Source organism: Artemia sp. Qi Xiang Cuo, chromosome 7 (assembly GCF_049724085.1).
Source record: "Artemia sp. Qi Xiang Cuo chromosome 7, ASM4972408v1, whole genome shotgun sequence".
Lineage (NCBI taxonomy): Eukaryota > Metazoa > Arthropoda > Branchiopoda > Anostraca > Artemiidae > Artemia > Artemia sp. Qi Xiang Cuo.
In genome coordinates, this window is record NC_142800.1 from 21,834,371 (window position 1) to 21,857,450 (window position 23,080).

General features: G+C 34.9%; 2 protein-coding genes across 2 annotated transcripts in view; both read right to left on the reverse strand.

Moving 5' to 3' along the window:
- The window catches only part of LOC148950049 (uncharacterized), a 57,501-nt gene extending 34,548 nt beyond the window's left edge, over positions 1-22,953 (reverse strand). Inside the window, exons 1-5 of the mRNA XM_089091430.1 lie at positions 22,881-22,953; positions 18,451-18,532; positions 14,525-14,695; positions 5,271-5,441; positions 1,417-1,587 (exon numbers count right to left, since the gene is read on the reverse strand). Coding sequence (XP_088947556.1) covers positions 1,417-1,587; positions 5,271-5,441; positions 14,525-14,695; positions 18,451-18,517 — 580 coding nt within the window. The 5' untranslated portion in view covers positions 18,518-18,532; positions 22,881-22,953. The remainder of the gene's footprint in view (positions 1-1,416; positions 1,588-5,270; positions 5,442-14,524; positions 14,696-18,450; positions 18,533-22,880) is intronic.
- LOC148950047 (uncharacterized) overlaps positions 1-23,080 on the reverse strand; it is a 505,353-nt gene that overhangs the window by 118,259 nt on the left and 364,014 nt on the right. The gene's annotated exons all lie outside the window — the stretch shown is intronic.

Sequence of the window (23,080 nt, forward strand, 5' to 3'; positions counted from 1 at the left end):
CTAAAGTATCGGTTTCTTTTTTGAGAAAACCGAAATATGACTCGTTTATTCTTAAATCACCGGAATCTCTGTTTAAAGCTAGACCTAAATGTTGGTATTATTATTTTGTTTAGACTGTGTTTAGACTGACTTGATTTGCTTACAAGGTGCTTTCCATATGGGATTCAAGGGACAAAAGTCCAATGGTTCAAAGGTTAAAAAACACCAGCAACATCTTTTTAAGCACAGATTCCTCGAGCTAACACCAAGGTCCATAGCCAAGCAAAACACAACCATTGTTTAATCTTCCATTTGAGTTAGTGTTATTGTTTTTATCTGTAATCGAGCAAAATACCGTGTTTTTCTTTTCTACTTTTGAAAAGAAGATGGGGGTTTTGTGAGCCTTCAAGGACTTCTTTGAATGACAGGTTTACCAAAAATGTGTTTCCAGAAACCTTTACCTATGTTTTATGCAGCATACAATTACTCAAAGAGGTAAAGTGGAAGGGTAGGGTGAAATCCTGGTGCCAGTGGGACGAATCTGGAGAAATCCCGGGGCCAGTGGGAAGGATTGGGTGAAATCCAGGGCCAGTGGGAAGGATTGGGCGAAATCTCGGGGCCAGCCTGTGCCTTTGAACAATGATGATCAAGTCAGTAATCTTGATCATGTGATCTGACCTTTAAAATTATACTCTTTAAACTGCCAGTTCCTTCAAAACCAAGAAGCAACTAGGGCTTTTTTCTAGAAGAAAAACGGCTGATTCTTTTTAAAAAGGCCATTTTTTTTTATAACTGAATCTTCAATTTCTAACGAATAATCAGTCAGTCTAAACATGGCATAAGGCTAGAAACCGATGACTCGTTGTCCAATGACAGTCTTGGTAATGACAGAAAAATCTATGGCCCAAAACAGTGACCAAATTTTTTTATGGCACAATTATATGGAATACTTTTCAGTCATCTTGATATTGATTAATCAAGATGATTTTGATTTATATTATTATTTAAAACAATATTATATGAGTAAAAGAATTGAACTTTATCTACAAACAAGTACTGAGAAGAAAAATTTCATTAATTTTAAAGAAGTTATTTATTATACCTTTTGTATCAGGGTTTATTTAATCTTGACCATTATTGTCAAATCCCGAACTAAGGTGATCTATGTTAATTAAATATGACTGTTTCACACTGCTGAAAATACATAGTTTTCAACAAAACGCAACTCACGTCATAGCCTTAAGAACTAATGCCGTTACGACTAAGCTAGGCGTATCTATTCAGTGCGGTTTAGTTTTTTTTTGGACAGTTTAGTTTTTACTATATAAGAGCAATGTGCTAATCTAAAGTCCTAATATTTAATCTACTTGCCTAAGTTTTTTTTTCAAATTAAATATTTATATTTGATTCTACAGAAACTAAATGTTTGAGATGTACCTTTACTGTCAAAACGTGTAGGTCCTAATTCCTGGTCGTCAGGTTCAAGTTTGAATAGTACTGAAATGCCAGAAAAAGCAGCCAAAGGAACATCTTCAAGTTTAGGAAACAAACAATGGTCTAGAATCTCAAAGAGTTCCTTACTGTCAACTGGTAAAGCATCTTCTATTTCTAAAACAAAATACAAGTAAAAGAGAAACGAAAGCAAAATCTACAGTAAAGCTTAAAAAAACAGTTTTTTGGACAATACATTAGTCCCAAATAGCCAGAAGCTATTGGTTAATGTCTTCTAAAATTAATAAAAAAAAAAATTCCGAAAAATAAGTTTTTCAAAGAAAACTAAAGGCCATTTTAAACTTAAGCTCAGCAGATACAAATACCTGTTAAAATTAAAACTGAAAACAACCAGAAATTACTATTAAAGAATAAATGAAACCCGAAACGAACAGAAATTAAATAAACAATCATAGGAAAAAACATAAAACAGGTAATAAAAATGAATAAATAGATCTTAAAGCGAGTAATGCTTAGATTGAATATGAAAATCAAGCTTAAACCGAAAAAAATATTTTGCTATTGAAGTACAAGTGAAACTTAAAACGAACAGAAATTAAATAAACAATCAATGCAAACAAACATACAATATGAATAAACAAATCTTAAAACGAGTGAAACTTAAACTGAATATGCAAATCAAGCTTGAAACAAACAAAAATCACTACAAGCAAGAGTTTGGGTATTGCCTCCTTCTCTCACTGTAAAAGTCTAAAACCTACTGCCCTCGTCTGCCCTACTAAAACTAGTTGCCCACGAATACCTCTTGACTCTTAAAAGGTGAACTAGAACTTTCAATTTCCAATCAAATGAGCCCTCTCTGAGGTTTATACGAGCATCCCTTTCATAAGAACCATACACTCTCCGAGGACAACTCTTACAACGCCTACCCCCTGGGCCCTGGTGGGTTGTGTTGACACCGGAGTTTTTGTTCTCTAATTTTTGAATAATTTTTAAAAAACTGGCTATCTCAAAATTTGTAGCGGATGGGTTTGGGGAAGAGGGCTTAGGGGGGGGGGGCTAGTTGTCCTTAAATCTCTTGACTCTCCGGGGGGCGGGGGGGGGGCTGTATGACATAACTTACAACGCCTGCCCCCAGGCCCTCGGGGGTTGTGTCGACCCGGAGTTTTCATTATATGGTCTTTGAATTATTTGAAAAAAATGGCTATCTCAAAGTTCTTATCAGATGGGTTTGAAAATAAAGGGCGTGGGGGGGGTCTAGGTGCCCTCTAATCTCTTTTGACTCTTAAAAAGTGTGCTAAAACTTTCAATTCCCAATCAAATGAGCTCACTTTGAAGTTTGTACAAGCACTCCTTCATAAGAGGCTAATATACCCCCAGGACATAACTTACAATGCCTACCCCCATGTCCTAGGGGGTTGTGTCAACCCCAGGGTTTTTGTCTTATTTTTGACGTATTTTGAACAAATAGCTTTCTAAAAACTTTAATGGATGCATTTGTGAAAAAAAGGCGTGGCGGGGGGGGGGGCTGGTTACCCTTCAATATCTTTTAACGCTTAAAAAGTTAACTAGAACTTTCAATTTCCAACCAAATGAGCCCTGTCTTAAGTTAATGCGAGCATTCCTTCCATAAGAACCCTATATGCCCCTAGGGCATAACTTATAACCCTTGCCCTGAAGACCTTGGGAGGGGGGGGGAGTGCCATGCTCCAAGATACAATTTCCAGAAATTTCAACTACGTTGAACAAAATGGCTATCTCAAAATTTCGATTGGATGTGTTTGGGGAAATGGTGGGCTAGGAAGGGGTGTTAGTTGTCTTCCAATCACTTTCGACTATTAAAAAGGGCAGTAGCCATTTCATTTTCCAATTGAATGATCCCTTTTTGAAGTTTCTACGACAACACATTCTATAAAATCCTTATATGCCCCCAGGGCATAACTTACAACCCTTGCCCTGAGGGTTGTGGGGGGGGGGGATTGTGTCATCCTCAAAGACCTAATTTCCGGAATTTTCAACCACGTTGAACAAAATGGCAATCTAAAAATTTGATTGGATGTGTTTGGGGAAAGGGTGGGCATGAGAGGGGGGTTAGTTGCACTCCAATCACTTTCGACTATTAAAAACTGCACTAGCCCTTTAAACTTCCAATCGAATGAGCCCTTTTTTCTACAACAAGGCTTTCTATAAAAGGCTCATATGCCCCCAGGGCATAACTTACAACCCTTGCCCTAAGGGCTGTGGGGGAGTGTCCTCCTCAAAAACATAATTTCTATCTGGAAATCAACTACGTAGAACAAAATAGCTATTATTATTATCCTATGAAATTTTGATTTTTATTGGATGTGTTTGGGGAAATGGTGGGCGTGGAAGGGGTGTTGGTTGCCTTCCAATCACTTTTGACCCTTAAAAAGTGCACTAGAACCCTCAATTTCCAAACGAATGAGCCCCCTTTGAAGTTTTTACGCCGACCCCTTCCATATGATGTACCTCTGGGAATAAAATAAATAAAATGTAATAATTATAATAAAACATTGGAGCCGTATGGCCTTTACTATAGGCAACGCTATAGCGTTGCCTCTGATTCTGAGCTTAGTTTTTTCTTTGGAAAAAAAAAACACGTAATCAAGTCAAAATGTCGTCTGCCAAGTCTATTTTTTTCAAATTTTAAGACTGCAGCAACCAGAAAAGTCAAATTTCTTTCTTCTTTTATTTTTTTGCATGGTGGTCTTCTATTGCTTTTGAAAATTACTTTTTTTTTGCAGACTGACTAATTTCCTTTCTTTGATTTTACGTCATTTATTTGAATGAGCCCAATTACCTAATAATAATAAAAAAGTAAAACATCTGTGCTTTGCCTAGTATATTACTGACACAATTTTTCCCAACTGACAAAAATTGTACACCAAATCTTAGGATTACGATTGAAACTTAGGGTGAATCATGGAAATTCTTCCTCGAGTTTTGCAGTTTCGAAAACAAGGTAAAAAACATAATATTAATTTTACAGTATTTACCAAAATGTGTATATATTGAATATTAATCTATTTCTTAATTATAATGTATTAATTACGATAGCATTTAAAGTGAATATAACGTATTTATGAGCAGGCACCTATCAGCAGCCACGACACAAGTGTCCTAGATTCAGGAAAATTCAGGGGTAGGGGAGTTATTTTCCAAAATATTAAGTTTGATTTACTATTTTTTACCATTATTTTTTTTTTTAAAAAAAAAAAAAAAAAAAAAAAAGCTACACCTAGGGAAGAATCCAGCGCATTTATGACCCCTTGACCTTCACGGTGGTATATGTCCCCTGGACCCCCATAAAACTTTAATACACGACTCAAACTTAACTTCTTCTTTATTATTCAACAGATTAACGCAAGAAATTTGACCAACTTAATAAATTCAATTACGTATTTTTATTTGAGCTTAGTCATTTTAGCGAATTGATATTCTTCAATAAAAATTTCTAGTAAGCAGTTCACACTACAACAATCCATTTTCTGCTAGTTTCAAAATCGTAACCTATTATCTAAACATCAGAAGAATAAACGGATTTCATTCTTAATATAGAAAAAAATATATACATAAAATCTAGCTTTATTCTCTGGCTTTTTGAAAAGCAATGTTTGCAAACCCTTTTCAATGGACAGTTTGCGTTTAGACAGAAAACCAGTTTAGAAAATACCAATAGAATGGAATACGTCAAGAGAGACATTTCATCATACCATTAGTCTAAACTTCTAGAATTTATTACACTTGCCCGAGTTTTTTCCAAAATAAGTATTATTTGATATATTTGATTTCACAAAAAATAAATGTTCAAGATGTACCTTTACTGTCAAAACATGTGGACCTCAACTTCCGGGTGTCATGTTCAAGCTTACATGGTACTGAAATACCAGGAGAAGCAACTGAAGGAAAATCTTCACGTTTAGGAGACAAACACTGGTCTGGAATGTCAAGGAGTTCCTCACTGCCACCTGGTAAAGCATCCTCAACTTCTAAACAAAATACAAATAAAATAGACAAAGGAACACATTCGACAGCAAAATAATTTTTTTTTTTTTACTGTTTTCCTTTATATGTTTTGTTTTTTTAGGGGAGGGGGGTAAGGGATCCCCCAGACTGCGATTTGAAATGCCCAGTGGCTTACAAACAGAGCAGCCTCCGCCCTTCATGAAGATTGATTTCAAGCACAGATGCTAACCTATAAAGCAGAAATTCTACAGACTATTCAGAACGGTATCTATCTTAAGATGAAATTTGTAAACTACTTCGAGAAACGTTCCCATCATTTGACAGGACAAAAGACCTCAGCCTTAAAAGAACTAAATTAGCTACCTGCAAAGGTAACTTTGCTCCTAAACAAAGAAATGCGATATGAGAGGACAGCTGAACTCTTTGACATTGGAGCTTCCAAAATATACACAAATAATCCATAAAACCTTTCTTGAGGGGCTAGAAGCTGTTGGCCATATGATTGCTGACTTGGTGATCCACATATATTACTTCTTCAACAGATGGCCATCAAGAATAGAAGACTGAGAAAATTCAGACAGTATTGGGTTTGCCAAGGCACAGATTTCTAAAACATATTGGATCTCGATGGTTGACCCTAGTTGGTGCTACCATGTGTATTCTCGAGTAGTTCAATGTACTCCAAAAATACTTTTAGAAGCGACTCCTTTCCAATTTAAAATCCATAAAGAAGATGTGTGGCTAAAAAAAATATTAGACATGCTGAAAGATCCACAGACAGAACCTCAACTGCAGCTTGTCATCTCAAGTTTTCACAGGTATCATTAGTTCACTTCAGACTAAATCTTGATCCATTCAATTCTAAAAAGATTCGTCACCTTGTAATAGTCTTGATGGGCAAATGTAGGACTGACTTGGTGATCCACATATATTACTTCTTCAACAGATGGCCATCAAGAATAGAAGACTGAGAAAATTCAGACAGTATTGGGTTTGCCAAGGCACAGATTTCTAAAACATATTGGATCTCGATGGTTGACCCTAGTTGGTGCTACCATGTGTATTCTCGAGTAGTTCAATGTACTCCAAAAATACTTTTAGAAGCGACTCCTTTCCAATTTAAAATCCATAAAGAAGATGTGTGGCTAAAAAAAATATTAGACATGCTGAAAGATCCACAGACAGAACCTCAACTGCAGCTTGTCATCTCAAGTTCTCACAGCTATCACTACCCTTGGATTCAGGTTCAGCTTTAAAGTATTTTCGTTGCATTACGCCAGAAAGAGAAAACTAGAAAACAAAAAACTAAAAAGAAATTTAAAAGATACTGCAATAATTGCTACATTTATGCCCTTTGAATCTCCTGTTGGCAAACTCAACGATGAGAGGAGGCTTTTGAAGTTAGACAATTATTTTCTATTTTTCCCTGCAAATGAAAGTACTGTGATCAAATATTTCTTAAACGATATTTGGGTCACAAAAGTGACGTCTGACGAAGCAAATTATCCGACTGGCACCAAGATATTAAAATGTTTCTGTCTTTTCAATAGCAATGCAAACATTCAACGAGTGTTTTTAAAGACAGCGGGAGGGCTTCCAAATACAAATTACAAGTCTTGTTTTTAAGAGCCAAAAGTGGTCAAAGTGCAATGATTGCCATATTTATGTCATTTGAATCTTCTGTTAGCAGACACTAATAAAAGGAGGTTTTTAAAGTTAGATAATGATTTGTTTTCCCCTGCAAATGAAAGTACTCCAATCAGCCATTCCTAGAACGGTTTTTGGATCACGGAAGTGACGTCTGATGAAGCAAAGTATCGGAGATGCACCAGGATATTAATATGTTGTTTCTGTCTTTCCTACAATATCAAGAGATACTATGTGTATCCAGATAATCAAAAATGCGTATTTGCATTACATCAAGAACAAGTGAGGATATTAAATTGAAAATTTCATATCCTTTTTAGCTATCACCAAACTCCAACAACATCTGATCAAAATATTGAAATAACCATCTTATTCAAAATACTTTAGAGATCTAAATACTATGCTTACAGGGATGACATATCCCCTTACAGCTCCCAGGGTTATGGTTGAAAGATAAGAAAGTTGTCCATTGTTTATATGTCAGGTTGGTTATTTGAAAAAGGGTCCATCTTTGATTCTGAGTCCAACAAAGGCTTATAGTATTAAGATGAAACTTACAGAAAATTTTGAGGGACTGTCAAACATAATCAAAACACCCTATATGCAGGATGGTTGTCAAAAGGGCGCAAAATCAATATCTAAGGAACAGCTGGCGTGGAATTTAGTTGAAACCTTCACGGCATGTTGAAAACTGATCAGAGGGGTACCACAATCCCTGTCTTGTTGTTCTAGATGCTCCCTTTAGCACTAATAAAAACTTTGAAAAGTTACTTTGTTCAAAATAATAAAACTGTCTAACGATAGAGCCCCCTGGGATTGCATGCTCCCCATAGGCCCCAGAATAGGGAAAGCAAATTATTCAATTTTTCAGGTTTTTATGTGCATGATTTATATCTGGGAAAACTATGATCCAGGCTGGGGTCGAAAAAGTTAATAATATTAAGGGAAAATTTTGGGGAATGTTGAGTTAAATTAAAATATAATATGAGCGTTCAAGTTATCAGAAAGGTGTATATGCAATATCTTAGGAACAGGTAAGGGTATTAACGTAAGGGCCATTACCATTACAATAGGTACCAAGAAAACTTGAGCATTATTCATGATATTAACCAACAATAAAAACATGGTAATAAGAAACGAAGAGAAATTAATTAAAAAAAAACTTTCCAAAAAAGGAGTTTTTCAAATTAAAGAGCCACACTAAACTTAAGACATGAAAAAATAAAATCCAAAAATAATTAAAAGTCCAAACGACCAAAAACTATTATTAATGAATAAATGAAACACAAAACAAGCATAAATTATAATAAATGATCATATCGGGCAAATTCCAGCGCTGAGGCTAAAACTGTCCTTGACGATAATAAGATAAGATAAGATATGATATTTATTTCAAAAAATGACTATCACAAGCCCCGAAGGGCCGAATTCGCATTTCGGGGTCATATAATAAAAAAAGACATAGAAATAGCACAACAACTAAAAAAATGGCTAAACAATGCCAAAAACAACAATATCAGAAAGGCAAAGCCATTCATTAGTCTAAAAAACAAAAAGTGTCAAATGTAATAAAGTTAAAAAGGCACAAATAAAAAAAAAAAAAAAATTGAGATAAAAATAATTTTAAAAAGGTTTAAAAGAGAGTATATAAAAAGGGGAGGAAATAGAGGAGCCAAACGGACACCAGCATGGGTATTACCAGTAAAAAAAAATAAAATAAAAAAAAAAAAAAAATAAAACTCAACTATTGTTTTATTTGTAAATTAATTAGTGAGAAAAAGGTTTTTTAATATCTGGTGGTTAAAAAACGGTTGGGGGACAAGATTGGGATGGGTTCAGAAACAGTACGTGGCCGGTGGTGTCTGGATGGGGAGTGTCTTTTGGGGGAAATGTTTTCCGTGCGAGGGTTTATTATTGCATTTTTTGCAAAACGGAGGCACAGCGTTCCTCTCCTGTGCTCAAGAGTATCCAGCTTGGCCTTTTTTAGAAGGAGTGAATATGGTACCAAAGTTTCTTTAAAAATTATTCTTAAGGCTCTTTTTTGAATAGATTCAATTTTATCAGATTCATCACGGGAGATGCCAGGATGCCAAACTGGACAAGCATATTCAAGATCCAGGCTGACAAAGGAAGTATAAATCCTTAAAGAATGGGAGGGGGGGATGTTAAATTTATTCAAGAGCTTAAGGAGAGACATGAACGCATTAGCTCTACGGACAATATCTTTCACGTGGATATCCCACTTTAAATTAGAGGAAATTGTAAGCCCAAGTAATTTAAAGGAAGACACAGAAATATCTGGGGGGATAGGGTCAAGGAAGGCGGGAATAGATTTCAAGAAATTTATCGTCATTATATTTGACTTAGTGGAATTTACTTTCATATTTAGGTTCTTAGCTTCATCCAAAATGTGGGATAAAATTTCAAGGGGGTCACTTTTAATATTCCTATGACATACTTCAAGGATCGACAAGTCATCCACGTATTTCTACCTTTGGGGGAACCTTACCAATATCGTTAATCATGACTAGAAATAAAAGTGGTCCCAATAAGGTTCCTTGAGGAATTCCACAATATATAGGGAGGGGGTTAGAGAAAATATTTTTGTATTTAACAACTTGGGATCTATTTGAAAGAAACGATATAACAATATTTACTAACAGAGGATCAAGTTTAAAGTTAACCAGGAGCGAACGAATTAGGGTAGTGTGGTCAACCAGGTCAAAAGCTTTTTGGAAATCAACTAAGACAAGGTTCAGCCAGCCATTGGGTTTATCAAGGTTACTTACGATGGTATGCATTAAGTGCACAAGGTAATGGGTGGTGGAAGTTTTCTTTAAGTTACCAAACTGCCGGGTGTCAATACGCGGACAAATTTTATCCTTAAGCCAGTCACAGAGGAAACCTTCATAAAGTTTGGAAAAAACAGAAGTGAGCGTAATGGGGCGAATGTTGGCGAAAGTCAGACTTGTGCATTTTTTAGGGACAGGTGTTATAAAACCTTGTTTCCAGCAACTTGGGAATTTACCAAATTTTGTGATGTGGTTGAAAATATTTGATAAAGGCTTTAATTAAGTCAACTGGGATGTCCAAGGGACAAATACTTGATTTTCTAAGCTTAAGAATTTTATTTATAACATCAGAGGGAGAAATAAAGGGGAAGGAAGTATTGGGAGGAATAGTTGGACTTGAACCAGTGAAAGGGGGAGACTTTGCACGATGGAAGCAAGGTACAAGTTCAGATCGTTGGCAGTCTTATTAGGGGGTTCAGGGAGATGACAATCAATTTCGGAAGGACTTTTTCCGCATATTTCTTTAATTTTTATGTACCATTGCTTGGGCTTGTTAGAATATAGATCTTTGACTTTATTATTATAATAATTAGAAGCTGCTTTTCTTAATTTTTTCTTTAGGAACTTCCTTAGACCTGCATTGTGACCTGCTTTGAAAAAATTGATTTTTTTTCTTATAAGTTTTTTAAAAGACTCAGTAACATAAGGCTTATCTGTAGAACACGTTTTAAATTTTTTCTCAGGGAAATGGAATTCATAATTACTCCTCAATAGATTTTGGAGGGATAGAGCCATTTAGTCAACGTCATTTGTGTGATACACAGAGGACCAATTTTCAGTAGTAATCCAGGAGCCAAAATTGAAAAGTCCTGGGTCAGTGAGAGGTCTATAAGCGGTTTCAGTTATAGAAAACGACTGTTTAACTTTATCCAGCGGAGATAGGAAAAGGCTAAAGTGGTAACTACCCCCTAGAGGGGGCAGAGTAGAGACGGGTTTGTAAAACTTCGAAAGATTAGTACAAATTAAATCAAGAGTAGTATTGCCTTTTGTAGTAGGGACATTCACGACCTGTTTTAAATTAAAAGCGTTACATGTACAATCAAGTCTTATATTGTTTGCGTCACCCATCAGGAAAATTCCTGCATTTGGGTATTTTGATAGTACAAAGTCAGCACTTGCATGTAATTTTTCGATAAAACTTATTTTCTCAGTGGATCTCTGATTAGGGGAGTAATAAATACAAAAAAGGACAAATAAATTGAAAGGACGCGGCAAGACTTTAGGTCGAACACACACCCACATAACTTCATCAAAGGGATTAAGACACGGAATTGGGATTTCAATTGGATATAAATCAGTACGGATAAAGAACAGAATTCCGCCACCTTTCTTACCCAGAGGGTGGTTTTCTGGTCTGAGTTAAATAAATTGATAAAAATTTTTAATCTTTAACATGCGCAAGTTTGGAACTTGAATTTCAGTAATTCCGATTACATTTAGTATAAATGTTTTATAAAGGGTGTCTAATTCATTTAGTTTTTCAAAGTTAATGCTTTCAGCGTTGCTCTAGAAAAGTTGAGGGAACCAAAAGCGACTTGTGAAGGTACAGTTTTAATACTTAACTTTTTTATGTCACAGATGCGGTCAGAGGTTCTAGTGGAATTCTTGACAGGGGCTAAACTTGGATAGTGAGAACAAGGGACAGGGGGATCAAATCCATCTTTTTCAAATACAATTGTATTTAATTGAGCAGGTACTAGCGGAGACTCTAAACAGCGGTAACTATGTGAAGTGTTAGAAAATCTGCACGGAGGTGTTAAGAGGATTATTCTGCCTGCTTACTCTTAAACCAGAGTCATACTGGTAGGGTAGCCAGGGGGATAAAGTGCAAGGGAAGGGAGAAAGTTTTCCTGGTGATCTGGGAATAAGTCAAGTTGGGAGTGTTCTTTAAATGGGGGGGGGGGGGGGGTCGGGGGGCAAGATGATGCTGAGGAAGGGAAGTACGGTGGGGGGTCTCTGAGAGGGGAGGGGTTGGGTTTGTTTTGGCAAATAACGGGTGGAGTCCAGAACCGGCCGGTAACTTCTTGGACGCACGGAGAAGAAAGGAGTCGAAAGGAAGTGGATTTTTGGGAGGAATATGAGTGAGGGGGGGTTTGGGGATGGTCCGAATTGAGTAAAGTGATTTTGGGGGTTGGACTGACTGGGCACGCGTAAGTACTTGGGGCGGAGGATTGTTTCGAGGGATGGGTTCCTGTGGTATACTGCTCTGTATCGGGTATGCAGGGGGATAAGACTGAAAGTCGAATGGAACACGAACAAGGGGAGGGGGGAAGGGTCGTGAATACTTTCGGCGTCGATCTAAAAAACGTTGGGTTTTAAACCTGCGCTCCAATCCTGAAGATGGATGAGCAAAAGTACACGACTTATCAATACAAGATAAAACAGAACAAAGATCGACATGGTTAAAAATATACTTATAAAACACACTAAGTCCCGAAATAGACTGACGAAAAATATGTAGAGACTTGTATTGTTTCCGAAACATGCAGAAACCACTATCAAAATACTTGTAGATGACAGTTATCTTTCTGCTTATTTTTATATTTATTTCACTTTTATCCTTCACTTTCGTAATTTTTTCAAAGATAATAAAAATGTCATCGTCTGGTAATGACTTCTCCATTACCTTTTTGTTTAGTTCATTATCACCTGATAATTTATGTGAAAAAACGGAAGTCACAGGACTATTCACGAACTCAAGGGCGTCATCAGTAGTCATACTAAACGTAGGTATTTGTATGCTCTCATGGGATACTCTGCAGTTAATGCTGAATTTGCTGAACTCTGATAATTGATTCCCTAGTGTAGTAATAATTGCTTCGTTGTTTTTTAAATCCTCTTGTAATTAGGTGATTTTCGATTTAAGGGTCACTTGATTGTTTTCTAGACTGCAGAGTTCATCTTCCATAAGGAGGCGTTGGGAATTATGGGAGTTGACATTTTCACTTAATTTTTTAATTTCAAGATCGCGTTCACGGAGTATATCTTTACCAATCTTTTGGTCATTGAGAAAAATATCAAGTTATTTTTTCAAATCCTCTATGGCTAGGCCTACTTCTAGCTCTGAATTCTTATCTAATTGGGAATTGTATTTATCTCGGAAATCAGCCAGCTGCTTAACTTGTTTATCATAGTCAACACAAGGGGGACTTGGCAAGCTTGATTTTTTGAAACTGAGTTGGGGGTTGTAGGTTTTGTGGCAGTCTTGGGCGTAGAGGGGGGTTTAGCGCCAAGGGGTAGAGAAAGTGGTGTTACCGGTGGTGTGGGGTCCTCATTCAAAGAACGGGGGGACTGGCAGTTTGAACAAAACCACTCACCACATTGTTTTCTCTCCTCAATAGAAATGCCTGCACATTTTGGATGAAACCGCTGTTGACACCAACTGCACTGCACTGTTTCACTGGCGGGACAAAGTCTCCACTTAGGGCATGTGAATTTCGTGTGCCTCGACATAATGGCGAGACAATAGATCCAGTTAGTATAGCTCAAAACTGGTCATTGACTGAACCTTGGATAATAATAACTTCCAACAATGGGTTTCAAAAATTTAACCCAGCATAGGTGTTAACAGGTCAAATGCCAGAGAGTGACGACTTTAACTACTGGTGTTTAGACTGACTTGATTTGCTTACAAGGCCTTTTTCCTTGGGGATTCAAAGGCCAAACGCCCAAGAGCTCAAACATAAAAAAAACAGCAACAACATCTTTTTAAGCACAGTTTCCTCGAGCTAATACCAGGGTCCACAGCTAAGCAAAAACGCACTTATTGTTCAATCTTCCATTTGAATTAGTGCCCTTGTTTTTATCTGTAATTGGACAAAACATCATCTTTTTTTTATGAAAAGAAGGAAGAGAAGGCGACTGAAGAGAAGGAAGGGTTTGCGAGCCCTCGAGGACCTCTTTTAATGACAGAAACCTTTTACCAAAGTTTTATGCATTGTTCATTGGCTCAAAGAGGGAAAGTGGAAGGATTGGGCGAAATAACAGGCCAGTCAGTACCCTTGAACCATGGTGATCCAGTCAGTAATCTTGATTATGTGATCTGACATTTAAAGTTTTACTCTTCAAACTGCCAATTCCTTCAAAACCAACAAGCAGCTAGAGCTTTTCTCTAGAAGAAAAAAGGCCGATTGTTTAAAAAGCAGCCATTTCTACCACTGAACCGTCAATTTTCAAAGAATAATCAGTCCGTCTAAACACAGCATAAGACGTAAAACCAATGACATAATCTATGGCCAAACAAATAATGACCAAATTATTTCATGGCAAAATTTTATAGAATACTTTTCAGTCATCTTGATGATTATAGTGATTTATTTTTATTTTTGATTGATGTTTTGATAAACTAAAGCGCACTGCTGAAAATACATAGTTTTCAACAAAACACAACTGACGTCATAGGCTTAAGAACTATTGCTTTTACAACTTAACTAGACGTATCTATACAGTGCGCTTTAGTTTTTTTTGGACAGTTTAGTTTTTACTTTTTTGGAACAATGTGCTAATCTAACATTATAGTATTTAATCAAGTTGCCCTAGTTTTTTTTTTCAAATTAAATATTTTTAGATATATTTGATTCTGCAAAAACTAAATGTTTTAAATGTACCATTTCTGTCAAAACATGAGGGTCCAAATTTCTGAGCGTCAGGTTCAAGTTTGAGTGGTACTGAAATGCCAGGAAAAGCAGCTAAAGGAACATCTTCACGTTTAGGAGACAAACAATGGTCTGGAATGGCAAAGAGTTCCTCACTGTCAACTGGTAAAGAATCTTCAATTTCTAAAACAAAATAAAAGTCAAATAGATACAGAAGCAAAGTCAACAGTAGAACTTACAAAAATATCCAACAAATTTCTTTTGATAATATATTTGTCACAAGCAGAGGCCTAACTAGCTAAATATAGTGAAGGAGAGGCAATGAATTTTACCACTGGATGGTCATTTTTATTGACTTATTCAGATGTTTACAGGCCACCACCAAGCAGATTTTCTATAAATAACCCGAAAATTGGTTAAATCAGAAGAATGGTCCCATAAAGGTAGAAGTCAGAAAAGACAAAATTTTTCCCTTTTTCTGCAAGTAAACTACTTCTCATAGTCCAAAATTTGGCGTTTTTGGTCACAAAATGTATTAAAACGCTTCTCTGTCTTTTATCCCTACCAATCATTGCCAAAACATCTATATTTCACCAACTTTTGTATTTTATAGATATCCATAGGTAAAAACCAAGACCTTGATTGTAATGAAGATAAAAATCCGTTTTTTCCAAGTTGTTGCTTACTGGCTTTTTGTATCTAAATATTGATTCTTTCTCTTTTAAGCTGTGTAAATTTTGGTATTGGGGAAATGCTCTTTTTGCTATTCTTGGTACAAGCTTATCCCTCTTTGATGTAATGAATCAAGATAGCCAGAAACTATTGGTTGATGTCTTCTAAAATATTGAGCTTAGTTTTTTCTTTGAAAAAAAAAAAAAACAAAAAACAAACACCTAATCAAGTCAAAATCGTATCTGCCAAGTCTATTTTTTCTCAGATTTTACGACTGCGGAAATCAGAAAAGTCATATTTCTTTCATTTTTTTTGCATGGCCTTCTATTGCTTTTGAAAATTACTTTTTTTTTGCGGATGAGACTAATTTCCTTGCATTGATTTTACGTCATTTATTTCAATCAGTACATTTACCTAATAAACAAAACAGTAAAATATCTGTGCTTTGCCTAGTATATTACCAGCACACAATTTTTTAACAACTGACTAAAAGTATGCACCAAATCTTAGGATTTAATATTGAAAAATAGGGTGAATCCTGAAAATTTTTCCTCATTATTTGTAGTTTCGAAAACTAGGTAAAGAATAATAATAATTTTACTGTATTTACCAAAATGTATACATTGGATATAAATGTGTTTATTAATTATAATTTATTAATTATAGTGAATATAATGTATTTAGTAATGCATTTATCTTGAATATAAATGTATTTACAATTTACTAACATTAGAATCAAGTCACTACATGACACTTTTCCCTTTCTTTTGTAATTTTCATTTCATATATCATTGCAAAATCTAATTTTATAAAGCAAAAGAAAAAGAAAATATTCCACGAACTACTAGTTGAAATCAAATATTTACTTTTTAAATAATTGTAAATGCTTAGAATTCCCTTTAGTTTGAGCTTTCTACATCAAGTGAATTGGTTCCTATAACATGAATTTGAAAAAAAGACTCCCAAAGTTAAGTAATTAACTTCAACTAATTTTGTCTGGTACATACATATAAATTTGAAGATAAAGTGTTGAAGAAATAATAATAGAGGATTGAATAAAAACAATACTAAAGTAATTGAATATTTCTTTAAAGAATATTGAATAGTAAAGATTGACAAGTACAAAAACAAAAATATCTTTTTTCTAAACACAATAAAAGATTTCAAATTCTCATTAATAAGAGCATTCTGCATCCCCCAAAGACAAGGTTTCCATATAGATTTGATTTGGTTCAACGTTTGGAAATTAACAGGTAACTTAATCGTCCAGGGACTAAGAAAATTCCCTATGACTAGGTGGTTTTGCTGCTTTTTCCTCTTAGCAGTATCACAAGTTTCCACTTTATTGGGCTTTATCTTGAATGTCTTCTGACAACATGTTTCTATCAACCCTACTTTTCATTTTACATCTTCCATTCATTTCGTATCGGAGCCCTAAGTGGCAAAATGAGCTAGGCAAACATAATAATATATAGAAGATAAATATGGCCAAACTATGATCAAATTTAGGGCTTATATTTAAATCATACACCAAGTACAGATTAAAATCAATACAGACGTCATCACTAAACTTTACCATGTTGTTAAATATCATTTACAATAAATGTAAAAGAAGTCTGCAAAATAAAACATAAAATATTTGTGGTAGCATATCTATTAGACAACCAAATTTAGCAACACTGAACGATTATCACGTAAAAATAGAATCAATTTCGTGTTCTATCTCCCCCTGAAAATATCCAGCACTCTCTTCTTTTCTCCAAGGCTCTAAACAGCCAAATTTGTGTTTGGGCACAAGCTTCCTTGTTACTGACACAACATGCATACAAATCAGACAATTTATGGCCAGACCATCATCAAATTTAGGGTTTATACTAAACCAAAGGGCAAGTGCTGATTAAAATCAATACAGACATCATTAGAAAATTTTACCATGTTGTCAAATAATGATATTTAAGAAAATGAATCTACTCAGGGTGGGGCAGAGAAAGTTGTTTCAAGATAGGATAAAGATTCTCCTGAGCTACTGGTGACCCTTAGGGCATTGAATCAACAATTTAATTGCTGGGTCTTTTTACAGAAGACATACAGCAAGCTTGTCACCCAACCTTGCTGCAGCAGGGATCAAACCCAGGGTGCCTTATTACCAGGCAGGGCATCAATCTATTGTGCTACAACAAGGTAGTTGTCTCAGGACTATTTCAAAATTTAAGAAGATACTGATAAGTCAGTCAAAATTGAATGGTCTATGTGCTTTTTGCCAGCAAAAAACAATATTCATTAAATCAGAAACCACAAGCCAATAGTCTCTTGTTTAGTTTCAGCAAGGGATTCATCTATTCTTCTTTTTAGCAAAAACATTCTCTTCACCATCTCATAGTTTAAATATTTTATTAACAAACAAATTCTCTTTTTCCTCCTTCCTATGACTCTTCCCTTTGGCTAGTTGTTTATCTTCTACTGGTTAAGTGTCATTGGGTTTGATTTTACTCAAGTTAAATTTTTTTAAGGCCATTTTGTGCAGATCAATTTTGAGTTGAACTTGATTCTATTTTGTATGGGTTGTATTTTCTGCAGTAGAAATTTTTTGTGGCAAAGTTTCCTGTTTTAGTTGCCTTGAATGTGCTTTTACTTCCATTTCCTCTAACCATACAAAATGTGGCTATAATTACTCAAGTTAAAAAAATACTGTTTATTTCATTTTGGTTTTAAATAACTTTTTTCCCAACAATAACTTACTGCACGTGATAATTCCAATGTAGGAGAGAAAAGGGGACAAATTCAAGTTTAAAGCTGTTTCCAGAAAAGTCCTCATTATCAGGCTTAGGCTCCCAACATATTGTGTGTTAATCAGGCACAGCAGTAATTGAAACACTTACAGGATTTATCTGAAAAGGCATTTCTACAAATCTTAGTAGATTATTTAGTCATGTAATGTAGATTTTTTGGGGAGAAGGTGGGGGGTGAGGATATTATCTTAGGCTCAAAAAGTATTGACACGTTTAAATTTTTCCATAATGGGCTGAGTCTGTTGCTTTCTATATGCAAATTTTCTTCAATAATATTTAAATTAATTAAAAAAAAAAAAAACATAAAACAGTTTGTTTTTTTTAACAAAAAAATTGTTGGGATCACTTCTATTTACTGTCAACAGCCTTGGATGGTTCTGTGTAACTGTTGGAGGAAAAATTCTTTAGCAAAGGTACAAGCTACACAAAAGCTTCCTATTTTTAACAAAATAACTTACCATTTCTAACACGACTTACCATTTTTAACAAGAGTCTCAGAGAGGGTGATGAGTTGAGCCATATTTGGAATTTGATGCAAATCCATAATATTGTAGAATCCCTGAAAACAGTTAAGGTTCCATATGAAACATATAGTACTATCAACGAAACTTTAATATGGTCCTCCAGTTCTACACACCTGAGTACACAATCAAAGTCCCAAGATACACCTTTGAAAGAATAGGTTCAACTTCTTTACTGTCAAAAGCATTATGCAAAATATCATATTTCCTCTTTATTATTTTTTTTATAAAGAAGATTCAAGCATTCAAGAAACTGTGCTTCTGATCAAACTTTAAAACATTAGGTCCAGGTTTATGTTATAATAAAGTTAACAGTTTTTTTGAAGTTTTTTCAGTAGGAAAATTCAGTGAAATAGAAAAGTGAAAATTCCAAAATTAGAATTAAAGTCTAAACTATGGCCCAGGATTTTACTAATTTTATCTTTGTATCAATTTTACTCTTTCATTAAAACTACCTGGTTGAACATACAGGCAAATATTCTCACATAAAATAGCAACCATAAAAAATCTTTATTTGCTACTTTTCCTTAATATAGTTGCTACTATTGTTGCCAGTGCAGGTCATACCCCCCCCCCTCTTTATTCCCTAACGGGACACGACTGCAATAATAGCACTGAATGTAGGATGACATATTTCTATTTTTGCTAGGCTAGTATGATTTCAGTATTTTGATTAATTGTGAGCATTTGATCAATTATTCAGAATTTTGAAAAGCAAAATTGATAACCAAAAGAAACTCTACCACCTAGTGCAGCATTTGATTCTTTTATCAAATGAGTGAAACCAAATGAAAAAAAATGCTGTACAGGAAATAACATTACACATAGATGTGTTGCATTGGGTAGTCTATGGAGTTGTTGCATCTAGCTTATTGCAAGTTTTAGTTAAGCACATTTTCAGATAATTTTAAAGAAAAATGCTTTTTCTTCTTACTTTCATTAAAAAAAAAAAAAAAAAAAACACCCCACCTATAGATTTTAAAACCCTTCTAAATCAATAACCCTGATTTCATAGAAATACTGAGAAAAGATTGAACAAAAAGTTTAACAAACAGAATTAAAAGATTCAAATTTGTACAACAATTTGCAGTTTAGCTGTACTTAGCCTATTGTTCAAAAATAGAGAAATATACAAAATTTATAAACTTATGAGTCAATAAGATTTGACCATGATAAATCTGTATAAATACAATAGGGGAATGTGAAAGCTAAAGTTAGCACTGTATTTTGAATTGAAAAGTTTGTTAATAGCTAAGTTAGGTAGATTTGTAGTTGGCTATATAATTTGGCTAGGATGAAAGTGAAATTGTCATTTGATGCCTTTTTTATGCTCTTACATAATTCAGTAATCGCTTCTGGGGCTAATTGCATCTTGAGCCCTTAAAGGGACCCCAAAGGTATTTCATTTTTGTAACCACACAAAGAAGTTATCAACATCAGTAAATGTATTGAAAAGTGGTCACTAGTTTATAAATAAGTTGTTGGAATAAGTATTCCAAAACACTTATTTAAAACTATTGATGGTAATTTTATTTATTAAATTTGATGAGACTAATTGAAGATCAATAGTTGGATAGCTCCCACTTCTTATATTGAAGTACATATTTAGATGTCTAGGACTCACTAGTGCTATATTGGTAAAATCTTTGATGAAATCCTCTATGTATTTGCCAGCATTATTTCAAGGTGAATAACCCCAAATATGACTATGGGCATTGAAGTCCTCAACAACAACCATTAGATTTGATTTTGAGAATTTATTAGACATAAAATTGAAAAAATCTTGCCCATTGTTATAACCATTTGGGTTATATAAATTAATAACTGTAATTTCCATGTTTGACAGCCACAACTTTACACCAATTGCATCAATGTCATGACTGAAATCAGGGAGGCTTATACCACAGAATTTTAGGTGTGATCTTACAAGAATGGCAACTCCACCACCAATTCTATTGGAAGATCTATCTTTTCTTAGGACATCATAACCAGGAGCTTTGAGATTAACTTAAGAGTTTAAATGGGTTTCTTGGAGGCATAGTATGTCAATTTTGTGAGAAGAGGTATACTTAAGAAGGTGGGTAAGTTTAGAATCATTATCAATCTCACATTCCATTACAAAATTGTGGTGGATAGAGATAACAGAGGGTTAGCCATTGATAGATAGATCTAGTTTTTTAAGTATAGTGCTGAAATTTGTATGGGCTGTGTCCTTGAGATTTTGTGAGAAGTAGGTATTAGCCATCTCTTCTAGAATTGAGTAATTTTTACCTACTGTGAGGGATGTTCTTAAAAGTGAGTTGAAGTTGTTATGTAGAGACATAAGTTTGTAAAGCAGCATTCACAAACATGTCTAGCTAGAATTCCATGTCTAGACACATGTCTAGCCAGAATTCAATGTCTAAGCAACAACCATTCATAAATAAAATTTGGTGCTTAGCTAGACATGCTAGACAAGGCTTGGCTAGACATTGAGTTCTAGACTTTAGAACTCAATATCTAGGATGTTTGATTACAGCCAATCAGAATTTGTCAAGTTCCACAATTTTCATCATTTATGTTTACATTTTTGAACTTAAATTTAATTTTTGTTTTCTCATTAATTGTTTTTTTCATTTTAGGCAAATAACCTATGCAACACCAGACATAATAGCAAAGCACACAAAGGCAATTGTTTTGCTTATCTCATCCATTATCTTGTGACAGTAAAAATAGGGATTACAATTTTAAAAGTTTTGCCTGCACCTTTCCATGGTTTGGTTCACCAAACCATGGAAAACAGAGTGGGACGCTGCCAAACCAGTGACTCCCCATCATCACTGACCAGCGACTCTACAGGATCTTTCCTTATTTTGCTGGACAATGCGATTTAAGGTAATTTAAGGTAATAAGGTCTCTTGATTAGCTAGAAATGACAATTTGAAACTAAATTTGTAGTTTTAGCTAAGCACCAAATTTTACTTGCGAACAGTCATTGCCAAGACATTGAATTCTGGCTAGACATAGGATTCTAGCTAGACATGCTTGTGAATGCTGCTTAAGTAGATTTGGATTTTCTTCTGATGTTTCCTTTGTTGATTTTCATAGGGTCAGTTTCTCAGGTTTACTTTTAGAAGATTCTGGGACTTGCTCTCTGGTTAGGAGGGGGAAAGTCTAAGGTCTTGATTCCAGGGAATGTTTTTTGTGGTTTGGTCCTTGTAGTTTTGTGCTGTAAAATTTTTTGACTAGGTTGTATGATTGATTCAGGAAATTAAGGTGTATCTGCAGTATGTAACATGAGTTTCATTTTTGCAAACTGAAAAGGGATGTTTTCTTTTTCAGACAACCTTAGAGCCATTGATCTTGACTTGTAGGCTACTTTGGACATACAGATAGGTTGTCAGAAGAATGAGGACCTTTGCAATTAATGCATGTTAATTTCTTGTTCTGACAGTTTGCTGTGTTTGGAGGGTAAATATTTTGGCATAGATTACACCTTTTCAGGTTTGTTTTGTAGTGTGGTTTTGTGTGACCCATTATCAGACATGTTTCACACTGTATTGACTTAGCTTTGTACTTTTTGTAAGGCTTTATCAGGCCAAATAGAGATATAGGTTCACTGAAATTCTCCAGGTTGGAGTCCAAGATGAACAGGTAAGATTTAGATGTGTATATAGCCTACCAACATTGTTGGGTTTTCCAAGTTTAGTGATTTTATAGATATTTGTTGGCCTTTGCAGTTCATAAGGTCATCCTTCAGATTGGTTTTGGAAATATTGAATATGAAAATTTTTGCTTGGGGGGAGGGAGGGCAAATCCATTTCTTTGAATGGATTGAATTTGAATTTAATTTCATGCCTCTGAGGAAGTTGAGTAATAACAGAGTTGTTTTTGCATCTTCAAAGCCTGCTTGAATAGATATCATGATTGAACCATCTCTATTGATGTTGAGGTTGAAATTGATTTTCAGAATTTTGAAAAGCTTGAGTCAAATTTTTGGAAGTTATTTATTTGAAAAGGGGTTTCAGAAGAAATAGGCAAATATGGATGAAGTACTCTTCTTCTAAAAAGATATGGGTGGAGTAGAAACTATTTTTAATGGGGAGAAACTGGTGTGCCATTTTCACTTGGGTCTTTTGGGAGTGACAGTTTTGAAGCCATCATCATGGTGATTTGAGTCCTCAGAATGGACAGAAATAATAGTTTCATTGGAGTCTGAGTCCTCAGGAAGGTTACTTGGTAATGGGGCCTAGCATTTGGTTGTCAGTATCTCCCTTCTCAGGGGGTAGGCTAGTTTCATTGGGATCATGGTTGAGATAAATTCCCCACTTTGTCTCATGGAGATATTCCCTTATTAAAGTTTTTACTTGGATCAAACCTATAATAAACGTATATAAGCAAATATACTTAGCCAGCGACTAAGACCAGAGACTTAGAATTCTTGGCTTTTTTTTCACTTTTATGACTTGGAAAAAATGTTTTAAGTATATTCTTTTCTTCTTCTTCTATGTCACCAAGAAGTTCAAATTTAAAAGGTTCAATCAGACGCGTAGGATTTTATCAAAATCCTTTGAGGGTGATAGGATTCCTATGAGGTTTTCCTCATA